The sequence below is a fragment of the Tauraco erythrolophus genome, chromosome 14 (assembly GCF_009769465.1).
Source record: "Tauraco erythrolophus isolate bTauEry1 chromosome 14, bTauEry1.pri, whole genome shotgun sequence".
Lineage (NCBI taxonomy): Eukaryota > Metazoa > Chordata > Aves > Musophagiformes > Musophagidae > Tauraco > Tauraco erythrolophus.
The window spans coordinates 21,802,713-21,815,687 of record NC_141478.1 but is presented as its reverse complement, the minus strand read 5'-3'; the positions used below and the strand labels follow the sequence as shown (position 1 = coordinate 21,815,687).

Here is a 12,975-nt window from a genome sequence, read left to right as displayed (position 1 = left end):
TATATATATATTTTTTTTTTTTTAAGTTTTGCTGTACTTTACAAAAAAGTATCACCAGATGGCAGCAGTGCGTTTTAGAGCTTTGCCAATTTTTTTTTTTTTTTTAACAGCTACAGGAAGTAAAAAATGGCGCATGCGTGAACCGGCTTCCTACTTCTAATGTTTAAATAGATTAAGGAGGAAAAAAAAAAATCAAATCAAATCAAATAAAAAATAATAAAAGCGACATTCACAGCACATCAAGCCCAAAATAGTTTACATCTTCTACACTGAAGCATTATTCAAATTTATCTGGCTAGGTCATCCTTACAGGAGAGGCTAAATAAGGCATGCTTTAGACAGTCATATTGTTGCTCACTTGGAAAGGAAAAAAGAAAAAAAAAATAAGAAAAAATAATAAATCGGACAGAACTGGAGTTCTAGAACCAAGAGTTCCAACCCTTAAATTTAGCAGGTCCTATTGCCATCAGTCTCTCAGAAACTTAAAGCTCTACAAGAGAAACGAGAAAAGGTGCTGGAGTCAATGCCCGGCGGCGCCCCCGACCCCGCGCCACGGGAGCGCCCACGGAGAGACGCTGCTCCCGACCGCGGCTCCGCGGCCAGGTACCACGGAATGAGGATGGGTTTTGGGATTGTTTGTTTGTTTTTTTTTTTTAATTAGCAATAGTGGTGATTATGGAGAGCTCGACAGCTACTGGATCATTAAATTACCTGCGTATTTTATGACAAAAAAAAAAAATTAATGATCATTTGAGAAGCCCCAGAGCTCCTTGAAGGAGCCGGGGCCGCCCTCGGAGCAGCGGGTAACTTTGACACATGCAACGCGTCCCGTTTCCGCGCCCCAGCCGCGACGGAAAAACGGAGGGCTTTGGCTTCCCAGCTGCCTGCCAGTCATACTTACATGATGAGCGGTTTTAATTTGTGTTTCTCTGGCGTAAGTTTTTATCTTTATGATTGTTTGTAGAATTGGTTTTCCTGGAGAAGGGAAGAATACAGAAAACACACCAAAATCAATCCCAAGCGTAGGGAAAAACGGGCTTGGCACAAGTTGAACAGCGTTTCGTTCTGCCCCTCAACTCCAGCGGCTGAAGACAACGCCACTTTCAGACTGTTTGTACTCTGCCACCTTCTTGCCCCCGTGCTACCCACTCCCTACACACCGTTGTTCTGCTCTCCTGCCTCCTTTTTACAACCAAAGCAGCCGGTTTCTTCCCACCACCACCACTTTTTACAAATATCTTGGAAAAAAAACCCACATCAAATCGGCTACCCCAGGCAGTCAGGGAGACCGCGTGTCGCTTCGGCACGAGAATTTCTTTCTAACTCCCTCCGCAATATTTGGTTTTCCAGGAAATGCCACTCATCGTTACTCTGCTGCTAACAAAAAACCAACCAAAGGGTCCGTTACCATGAGGAAGGTCACACGGAACATCAGTCTTGGGTAAACTCCCCAAAACGCTCAGATTAAGCCCAGTAATATCTTTTTTTTTTTTTTTCCTTAAAATGCACTTACATTGGCCCAGCTGGTTCATCATCTGCAGCAAAAATTCCGGTGCAATCCAGGGAAAGACAGAGAAAGGGAAAGAAAAGGAGAGTCAGTCTTTGCCCCGTTACGCCCGGCTCAACCGCAAACAGCAAACCGATCTATCTACAGCGTTAAAGGCCATTCCGACTTGGTAGTGCAAAGATTCATGGAGTTATTGTTCTGGATTCGAGTTTTAATGGCGGGGATGTTGCTTCGATGGTTTTTAGTTAACACTTTGGATGCTTGTCATGAAGAACTGCAACTCTAGCGGACAGATTGGTGCAATATGGTCAGGCTCATCTTGTCCCCAAGTTCCAGTGGTTCAATCTCAAAAAATAGATGAGAAGACAAACCAACGTTTCGGTTGTAAAATCCTGCTGGTCGTTTTCTTGCATTGATTTTTTTTTTTTTTTTTTTTTTAATATTTATATATTTCTTTTTAGTTTTTTTTAAGCCATTCTTCAACTGCTCATGGGTAACGGTTGGTACAAACACCGCGGGGTATACACACCATACGCTTTATCTTCCCCCACGGATCATACAACCTCTGAACATTCCTTTTTTTTTCTCCACGTCTAATTGGAACGGACCAGGTTAGGAGGAGGCTGCAGGTGTGATACTCGACTCAAGCACCCAAACGCAGCCCTTGGGCACCGTGCCTGCGTCCCGCAGAGCGCGGGGCTCAAAGCGCCGGGACAATTCGTCAGGGGCGCTGTAAACCTCCGGACACGACAGACTCCAGCTACGGAAGACTGACGGCATTGTTCTGCCCGTGTCTCTTGGCAAAAAAAAAATTTCTCTTAAGAATTGGAAGAAGATCTGCCAATGAGTAACGTTTCACACGAGCTCCTTCGTGACCAATCGAACTTTTTTTTAAGGATAAACCACCTTATTTTGCCCCCAAGCTGCAGTACAGAAGACAGAAGTCGATTTAAACAGCAGTACAAAAATCAATCTGGGAAGTTAACGCTCCTGTAGAAGTATTTTGGGGAGGGAACCAATTCAGGACCTGCTGTTTTCGGCACTCGCCAGTTGCCGTTCCCACCTCGCGCCGGAGGGATTTGTCACTGAAGTCGTTCAGAAACTCTCAGCAGGATTCCACAAGGGTGCTTAGTGCACATGAAGCAGTTATGGAAATTACAGTCTCAACAGTGTAGGCATATCCGCATGAGCACACGCCAGGAGTAATGTCGGTCAGAGGGGACATTACTCCACCTGAACCTTCAAGGCAACGGATAGGCAAAGCCACCGCTAGCACAGACAGTGACCGGAACGAAAAAAAATAAATAGTTCAAAAAAATAAAAAAAAAAGAACTAACCACAAACCAAGAGCTTTACAGCCAAAATAACAGACTAGCGACACACCAGTGTCCACAGAAGTCCACTACCAGCCACAGTACACTATCGGACAGGGTACAGAGAACTAGGACTAGTAAGGACGACCAGACATCAATGTGCTGTTGTATATACAGCGGAGATATACAGAGACACATCAGGTACTGGAACACAAAGCACAGTAGAGAAGATCTAGAACTTCCCTCCATCGACATCTTTTGAGTCACAAAAGATCTCAAAGCTCCGCACGCTGACTGGGAAGAGCCTCGGACAGACAGTCCTCCCCCCCGCCTCCCCGGAGCAGCACCGCTACCGATGCCGTTCGCCGTTAAGACTCGGTCGTCTCGGCTTTCTAACGAGCATAATCGACGTCTTTGAGAGTTTGTTTGGCTGGACTTCAGAAATATCAAACTGCACCGTGAAGATACAAGCTCTCTCTCGCTATTAAATAACCATTTTTCCTTCTCCTTTAAAATATTTAGATGCTTATTCCAGATAAAGTAGTTTTGTGGGTTTTTTTTAAAAAAAAAAAAAAAGAAAAAGCTTCACATTTATATCAGGGTCTTTTCCCAAAAAAAGATCCAACAAAAAAGCCTATTTCAATACTTAAGGTGGTGGATCACCACCACTCACCCCTGTCCCATCTACTGCCTAACCGGTGATAAAATAAGACCGAGGACATTTTCTCTCTGCGTTACTATCCTGGTCAGCCATTAAACTGCTGGAAAAGCATCCCCAGCACAGTACAGACAAAGACCGAAACCGTAGCGAAACCAGGGGGCAACAGAACAACAGGAAAAAAAAAAAAAAAAGAAGTACAAAAATCAGACTAAATAAAGATTAAAAACAGCAAACTGAAATCCAAATTAGTCGTGAACGTGAATGAAGAAGTTTTAAGAGAAAGTGTTAACGTTATGACTTGTGCATTGTATAGACTGAAGCGGGGATTAAACAAACTCCAAAGCATGCAGATCTCTCACTTACCACCATTTTTTTTAAGGGTATGATGCAATTGAAGGGGAGGGGAAAAAAAAAAAAATAAAAAGAAGTCATAGTAACCGACAAATATCAATATAACTCAAAACCTTTATGCCACAAGACCTGCTCTAGTAACCGCTTGTCTCCGGCGGCACGTAAACCTGCGGCCATGGAGAACATCCTCCCAGTGCGCCGCGCCGTTCCGTTCTGCTCCCGGAACGCTGCCCGGTGAGCTGTGATTGCATAATTGACCCCGCCAACCCCCCCCTGTTGCAGGAATTTGGCTTTTTAAGTCGGAGGGGATCTGCAGGCTCCAAAAAACCCCTGTTTATACAATGTGAGATTCAAAAAGCCCACCCCAACCAGCCAAGCCTTGCTTGTGGGGACAGCCACTATCTGCGCAGTGGGGCCCTGAAATAGCACATTTCGGAACCAAAAGGTTAGAACTGCTGCTGTCCTTAACGCATCGCGTAACACGCGTGGTCGATCCTTCCAGGCAAAAATATCTGGATGTTAAAATTTTAAGACGATGACAAATAGATTTGCTTTAGCTCCGCCACTCGTATTAACTGTCTTGGAATGTGACTCGTGCTTCGGCTACCTTTGCAAGATGACAGTATTTACTTTTCGGATCAAATTAATTTTGCGTAGCCCCTTACAACTGGTGGAAGTTAAAAACAAAATGCCAATGGGTACTTCCAGCATTAAAATTCACATTTTTGCACCTAAGGGGACTTGTATTCTGCTTGTTTCGTTTTTTTTCGGGGGTTTGTTTTTTGGGGTTTTTTTGGGTTTTTTTGTTTTGTTTTTGGTTTTTTTTTTTTTTTTTCCATCCAAAAGGGACTCTGCGCTTCTGCTGGTGCTTTAAAACTTGCAGAGAAACCTCCAGAGAGAGAAATTGAGACCAGCAGCTTCAGCCACGGTTCTCAGACTGGCACACGGCAACACTCCGACCCGCCTTGACGGATCGACAGTGAACTGGAGCGTTATTAAAACACACCCATCGTGCAGGCAAACACTTTCCTTCAATTTCCGTAAAAATGCTCGAAAGGAAAAGCCCACATCCGTGGCAGCTTCGGGGTTCTGTGTTACAACAAGACTTCTACGGTCTGCAAAGCAATTTGTTGGAATTATTGCAGAGACCCGCTGGGGAATTTTTAATTTCGCTTTCTGGGAAGAGAAAATTTGACAGTGCCTTCAAAACTTGGAAGAAAAAGTCCTTAAGGACTGGGGAGCTTTCTTACAAGGCAGTTGTTTGCAGGGACACGAGCGTTACAACCTGCATTAACTACTCAGGGCTTTGGTTACACGCAGAGATTGGAAAGCAGCATTTACCACCACGATGCACGTCGAGTTCGGAGTAACACCCTTCTCTTTGGCTTAACAGGAATATTTTGGAGGGAATGTGCCTGTCTGAATTTTCTCCCCTTGATAAATTTTATGAATGGGAGAGAAAGGTGCGGGTAACAGGGGAAAAAAAAAAAAAACACCCACAACAAAATTAACTCGTTACAAGGCAAAGTGTTTCAGTGAAAACATTTGGTTCTTTATATTACTTACAGTAATAGCAGGAACAGGGAAAGTCAAGAAAAAAAAAAGAGTATTAGAAAGAATGTGGGGATATGGATGGAGCTTCTGCAGAGCTGGAGCAGAAATACATTTATGGAAAGTCTTTGTATTAAGCTGAGAAATGAGAAGGGAAGAATGAAAAAGGACATGTTATAACCCAGTCACCTCATGGCTTTGAACTAAAGATCACGTAGAATACGGATTTTAAAGTAAAAACTGTTTACATTCCTATGGGGGAATGTTGCCAAGAAGTTTTTACTTTCTACTTACCCCAGAACACACCCTTCAAAACAGCGGTTTTGCTAATTTTAGGCTATTTGATCCGACACCAACGGAAAAAAACCACTTTCTTTACGAATCTTTGATATACTGCGTTCAGGTCAAAATGGCTGATCGCTACGTCTATCAAAAATAAGCAGCTTAAGCTACACCACAGAGGGACACAAAGCTATTTGCTTCCTTTTCTGGTCCAGGGAAGCCCAAGCAGCTCGCATTCCGAGCAAAACGCAGCAGCGGTCCCCTGCTGAAACCCCTTCCCGTTGTACATGCAGCACCGTGCCAGCGTCCCTGGCCTCCACATGCCACGCTCATGCAGCTCTCATCACCAAAAGCCACCGGCAGCTGCATGTTTATCCACCCGCTCTTGATTTTACAAAGCCTAGCCACCCTCTGGAAAAAAAAAGCAGGTGATCCGGATGTTGCTTTACCGTGCGTAAAGCAAGTCAAAACTCTCTCGTTTTGAATGGATGCAGAAATTGAAGCACAACCCGCCCTCCCCTTCCCTCCTCCCAGCACATCATTTGGATGCCAAGGGGGCTCGCACCTGCGGGCAGGTCACTGGAGGTACTTGCTGCAGTCACCTCCCCTCCCAGGAGGACGAGAATGTCCCTAAATCCACAGGCACAACAGTATAACCTGCACCAGGCATCCGCTAATACCATCCTCGCACCATTTCTGGTGGAAATAACGGATTTCACGGATGCCAAGTCGCTTTTTGTACTACACAGCAGCAGAAAAAAAAAAAAACAAACACACAACTCACAAATCTGAATGATGTGGAGGAGGAAATCTCAAGCAAAGGAGCTACTGAGCAGCCCTGTTCCGTGGCATAAAGAGCAAATAAAGACAAAAAGCAAGGTCCATGCGAAAATAACAACCACCTGCAGTCAGGAAATGCCAAAGTTAAAGGAGTGTCCCGGCCCTTCCAGCATGGCAGTGCTTCTCGACGGAGGTAACACCTTTTCTAAATCCAGCAAATAACATGGGAGAAGTGTCTTGGAAGGCACAGCCCTGGATCTCCCCAAATTCTGACACCTAAGCGGCCCCACTCCGCAGCTACACAGTAAATTGAGAAGAACTGCTCCAAATTTAACGCGGTTATCCGTCACTCCACCCATCCGCCAAGAGATGAGGTAGTTGGCAGGCTAAGACGGGTCATTTTTAGCCCGTGGAACACAGAGAGAAGGAAAAGGGAATTAATTGGTTTTATTTTGGATGGCCAGGTAGAGTTCCCGAGCGCTCTGGGAAGCATCCCAGACACCTTCCAGGAGAGAGGGAATGTTTCTCTCCAGTCAGTCACATCTCCCACTAGCAACTGGGTGCTTTCCATCAGCCTCAGTTGTTCAAAATCCTTTTTGGCACTTCTTTGTTTAGGGTCACCAAAAAGGTTCAGCCCTCGAGCCTTGTTTATTTGTTTTTTTTTTAAGGCTGATGCAACTGTGAGTCCACTTGCTTTTCTACAACGCTGAGGTTCTTTACCAATAGCAGATGCCTCATCTGCAGGAACGGGCAGCCTGTGGCAGGAGGATGTGCCAAGCCCAACGACAACGATCCGCCAGGCAGCGGTCCAAAGAAAGACGCAGAACGGCCATCCATCCTCAAACACGCTGGGGATTTTTTGGCTGCTCCTACCTGCTACTCCAGAGCAAAGGAAGAACTGCCGAGAAATCTGGTGACTAAGGAGAGTCCAGAGCTATTCTGCCACGGGAAGATGGGGAGTAGGGTGATAGTGTGGAATATGAAGGAATCTCAGTGTCTAAGGAAAAACTGGGAGCGGTCCACAGAAAAAATTCACACCCCAGTGAGAAGGGCCATCAGTGAAGTTACTCTGCTGAGTAACATCGGCCTCAGTTACTCCTGGTTTTTCCCCTGTAAGCACGGAGGCACCGACTGCTGCAGCAGCCTCATATGAAGACCTGGCACAACCACAACCCTTGTCCCTAAAGCTTAACACACCAAAACCAATGCTAAAAAAATAATAATTTGGAAAACGAGCTGATAATTGAGAGAGATCACAGCTGTTGCTAAATAATATTTATGATAAGTAATCCAGACTAATATCTGCAGGAGGTGCTGGCTCAGCTGTAGCTCACTGATGTTACCCGCTCTGGCTCACTGCAGCATGCGGAGGCGGATGTCTGATTTTGGAAAGCAGAGAGTTTAAATTCCAAAAGATAAGCACACCACTGCATTAAAACATTAACTTTGGCATTTCGTAACAAGGCATTTCAAATAACAAAATTAGGAGTCACCTAAGAAAAACACCCAAGTGTGGAAAGCAGCAGACTATCAACGATTTCTCACATTTGTAAAATGCCCCTCCTGCTTACAGGGTGTTTCCCACCACGATGTCATGGAAAGCTCCAAATGCCATTACAGGAAGTGCAGGAGTACCCAAGGAACGCAGGACTCGAGTCGGCCTTTAGTTGACAAGACGTTATGCCGATTGCGTCTCTTCATCCAGGCAAACCTAATACCCAGATATCGCCTGCGATATTGGAATTTGTCCTCCAAGGAAGTGGCCACCACAGAGCTGCAGCGCTCCCCAGGACTCAAGCTTAGCTGCCTCTAAGATAACAGCAGACCATCGTGCAAGCAGATTAATAACCTGTTACTCGGCTCATCATCTTGGACACCTCCACCAGAGATGATGAGCCCGGAGCCCTCGGGCATCTGAAGAGTGGCCGGACCAGCCAGGAAAACCTCAGCCTTTGAAACAAACAGGTAGTGAACTCTTCACCTCCAACGTGTGCTTCATTCCACTAACGTGGCAGCTGCACGGCCATCTGGTCAAGGGAAAGCCAATTTCTGTCGGATTAAGTCCATTTGAGGCCGCTTGCAATCAAATATTCCCATATCAAGTTACAATTTAATATCCTGTTCTGGTCCTTGTGAAACTTCACCAAATCAAAGTCCGAAATGGAAGGAACCACGAACAGCCACCAACATGGAGGTGAGATTCTCTCCAGCCATCCCGACGCCAAAGCTCGGCCGACGTGGCACAGCAATATGGGACAAGCGCGAGAGAACACTGAAAGTTCTCCTTCCAAACCCATGTGAAGTTTTCTGGGCTGGTTGAGAGCCACTTGGAGGACAAACTGCTGGCAGTGCAAACCCCTCAGCAACTGGGAAGCTGTTAGTTACGCAGAGGAACATGCACCACGCAGGTTTTGTTGGCTACACACCTCCGACAGTCTCAATGCATGCTCAGTAAGCAGTTAGTAAACGCTACTCAAGGAGTTAAGATCAAAAGCTAGTCTCCTCTAGGTATGTGCTATTTAAGACAGTTTTGATCTGCTACAGCAGTGATCCAAGCCTCAGCCATTCTCAAATTACTAGCATTTTCTTTTTTTTTTTTTTTTTTTCCATTCCCTGAAACATAGCTCAGGAACCAAGGAGTTTGTTTTACCCAAACTCCACACAAGCGGATCGCTGTTCCAGCACCCATATCTGCATTCCAAAAGGCAAACATCGTGATGGCTCCCTTGTGCAGCTCCACAGTCGCTGCACAAGCTGCGAGGCAGCTGCCTTTGGAGGTCACCTGCCATGCCAGAGGGCTCAGCCAGCCCAGCAAGGCTCCAACGACCCGGAGCTTCCCGTACTGATCCAGCACGCTGCCCTCCACGTACTCGACAGCACCTGCTCCGTTACGTGGACGCATCGTGTACCTACGGCACGAGGGCGGTACCAGCTGCTTCTCCCAAGGATTCCTTGGATGGGTTTTCTTGATAAACACTGTAGCGAGCAGCTAGGTGTCACGTTAAAGTCTGTTTCTTGATGTGGTTCTTTCAAATACTTATTTTAGCCTCAAACTGCCCCTTTCTCCATCTTTAAAAGAGGAAGGTATGCAGAAGCAGCTCAAAGATGAAGCAGTTACTACTTTTGTGTACCAAGCAGGTTAACTCATTAGTGCTACCATCAAACCTCATATAAAAAAAACCAAAACAACAAACTCTAATCTTGAGGAAATATAACTCAGCAGCTATTACAGTCAGACATTGTTTCCAGAGCATTCCTTAAATACAAATTCAGTTACAGGCCAAAATAAGAGCCCTGCCCCCACCTTTTTTAACACTGAAAACAAATTTTGTTTCTGAAGCCACCTCTGCGGTCCCAATCCCTGTAAGCGCAACGTTTCCTTACAAAACCTGCCCAGTGTCCAACCCAGATGCCACACGGGAGAGGGAATGCCATCAGGGATTAGAGTGTTTTTCGGCTCTCCCCCTGCGCTGCCCTACTCTCCTTAGGGCTGACGTGCAGGATTCTGCAGGGCAGAAGGAGAGACGGGAGCGCCAGACTCACCTTGTGGAACAAAAGTTTTAAAGATATGGAAATAACCCACCCTCCCAGCCCGCAGTCTGAGATCTCGGGGAAAATCCAGCATTAGGAATTCGCACAGCACTTGGACCCTCTGCGCTTTGCTGGGCTCAGCGTGTGGAGAGTGAATAGGTGGGAGAGCAGAGAGCTCAGAGCTGAACGAACTGTGCCGCTGATCCTTCCTGCCACAAAGCCCCACTCCCTTCTGCTTCCACGAGTTCACTTTGCCTTTTCCTTATTTGTTTTTTTGTTTGTTTTTTTTTTTTTCCTCCTTACAAGCGGCTTTGAGCACACTTACCGTCTGGGACTTCATCTGGCCGCTTCCTTTTCTCATAAACAACTATGATGACAACGAGGATAACGATTTCTGCCAAGATCCCCAAAAAGGGCCAGAGGGGAGCCAAGTGGCTGCGGACGCGCAGGATGGTTGTGACCGAGACAGAGCCGACCTGGTTGGTTGCGTTGCACTGGTACTCGCCAGGATCCTCGTTTATCTGTAGGTTTGTGATGCTGAGCTCGGTGTAGTTGTCTTTATTTGAAATAAAGAATCTGCCAGAGGAGTTGTTGATGTCCTGATAAATGGAGAAAGGGGAAAAGAGAAAGAGCTTTAGTAAGTTCTGGTGCCTTTTCGTACCCACGTCACAGAAACTAGAAGAGACAAGTTAATAGGAGAGAGGATACAATCCCTAGCAGGGGACAAAACAATGTCAGTAGAGAGAGGAGGGGAAATAGAAAAAGAAGTACCAGTTAAGATTATCCCACATCACATTAGATAGCATTTTCTAACTATTTAAGGTATGACAGCCCTAATAAAATTTTGCCTTTACTACAATTTTAAAAGAAAACATGCACTGCTCACAGATTCCTGGTCAGGGCAGCCTAAGCCACTGACTTCAGGAATATTTAGAGAAGCTGAAATTCAAGGCATCGCATTCAAAAGAGAGACTGATTTCAGAGTTGCTTACATTTCAAGAATTAAAGAGAGACAAAAATTTTGGCAAAGTAGGGATGTCTGATCTTCCTGACAGTTAATCGTGGAGGAATTTATCAAATAACTTCACGAGAGAGACAGTGTGAAGGGAAATCTGCGGACCACCACAGAGGATTCTGATGACTCACTGATAAGTCACTTGTATAGCACTGAGTGCTATAAGTCACTCATATAGCACTTAAATAAAAATTTAAGCTCGCACTTAACAGCGAACAATCAACCTGTACTATTGTTTGCTTAACGTTTTTTCTTAACCCATCAATCAACTCACTACTACTCTGGCAGATCATACAGCAACGTGAAAATAGGTGGGCTGTGAATTCAGCAACCTCCAGCTTCCCTTCTGCTATTCCAATCGCTGGTCAAATTGTTTTGCTCACTAGATCAGTCTCCACATGGAAAAAAAAGGATCATTTAAATGCTAATAGATATCGCTCCCACATCCTCATAGGAAGTCTTGCGAGCTCGACCAGCAAAACTGGAACACAGTTTGAGAAATTTATCATCAAACGTGGTTTTAAATCACATTTTGTAACTCGCACTTTGCAACTGGTAGCAGATACATCATCTCTCTCTGGCCAGTTCATACCTTTGCCCAGCAGCAACCCAACGAGCAGCTCTGTTCACAGGCTGGCAATATAAACACCCGTTTCATACTCACCGCTGCCGGAAAACCTCAGCTTCACTCACGATCGTTTCGGACTTTTGAAGAACTCCATTTCAAGAAGTGATGAGGCACCCTAAATAACACATCCCTAAACCCAAGGTGCTCGTGTTGTCCCTTACTGGGGGTTTTGGCAGGTTAAAAACACGCCCGACAGCCCAGTTTTCTCACCTCGAACACTCCGTTGACCTTCTTGCGCCACACCCACTCGGGATGCGGGAAGCCCACAGACTTGCAGTACATGAGTGCCTCCTGCCCCTCGTTTTTATTCTCACTCCGCTTGTGGCCAGTGATGTCAGGAGTAGCTGAGAATCAAAACAAAACAAAACAATCTGCGTTTACAAGCTGCTCGTTAAAGAGAGTTATTTGTTCAAGCTCCGAGAATTTGAACAGAAAATAAGCGACAAGTTCCCTGGAAGCTGCTGCCTTTCCCACACTAAGCCCATCCTACAGAAGAAAGTCTGCGATTCCCATGCGTCTCCAAGCAGCATCCCAACTGAAGATCACAGAAACACAGAAAGTTAAGGATTGGAAGGGACCTCAAAGCATCACCTAGTCCAATCCCCCTGCCAGAGCAGGACCTGCAAGAATGTCCTTCAGGCTTGGTTTGCCAAACAAATTGAGAGACAAGGGAGAAATCTTGACGTCAGACTTGAGTTAACTACCACCAACCTACAAGACTAAGATGGTTGAGTTGTTCCCCAGCGCGGGGAGCTGAGGAACATCCACATCTCCAAGGAACATCCACATCTCCCTCCCCACTGCTCAGGAGGTCCCTGCAGCTCTGCAGTACCTTCAGCTTTCAAAGAGAGCTGTTGGAGAGTCTGGTTACAACTCGCCCATCGCGTCAGGACTCTGAACCGATACTGTCTCAACAGGAATTTCTGAAAGCTGAACCAAGGTGTTCCTCCTTGCAGCAAGATTTTAGATTTGGTCCACAGACGTGCTGGGACTTGTCACACTTTATGCTTTCTACACCTTACAGCCACACTACTCCCAGCACCGCGGGGTGTGTGTAACGCAGCAGAAGTCAAAAATCCCTCCAACAAAGACCGTCACGGCAGCCTATTGCAGCCTAATACCTCACGAGAGATTACGATGGATCACTGGGCTGCCCGAGCTGAACCCTCCCTTAAGCAGATGGCTTTGGTGCCGTACTGACCACCTCTAAAGCCCGTTGGCTTTCTAGCTTGCTAATTATACCACACGTGGCCTGCTGTGTGATGGCAGGACGCTGATCTGTTAATCCAGTCAAAGTCCAATTCCTGGAGCACTCGGAAAGACCTCCCAGGCACCGGAATATACCATAAGGGTCTG

At 45.9% G+C, this 12,975-nt stretch overlaps 1 protein-coding gene across 1 annotated transcript in view; it reads right to left on the bottom strand.

The window, feature by feature from the left end:
* Positions 1 to 579: 579 nt before the first annotated feature.
* NPTN (neuroplastin) overlaps positions 580 to 12,975 on the bottom strand; it is a 54,318-nt gene continuing 41,922 nt past the window's right edge. The window contains exons 5-8 of the mRNA XM_086620586.1: positions 11,830 to 11,963; positions 10,302 to 10,575; positions 1,514 to 1,535; positions 580 to 975 (exon numbers count right to left, since the gene is read on the bottom strand). Coding sequence (XP_086476712.1) covers positions 915 to 975; positions 1,514 to 1,535; positions 10,302 to 10,575; positions 11,830 to 11,963 — 491 coding nt within the window. The 3' untranslated portion in view covers positions 580 to 914. The remainder of the gene's footprint in view (positions 976 to 1,513; positions 1,536 to 10,301; positions 10,576 to 11,829; positions 11,964 to 12,975) is intronic.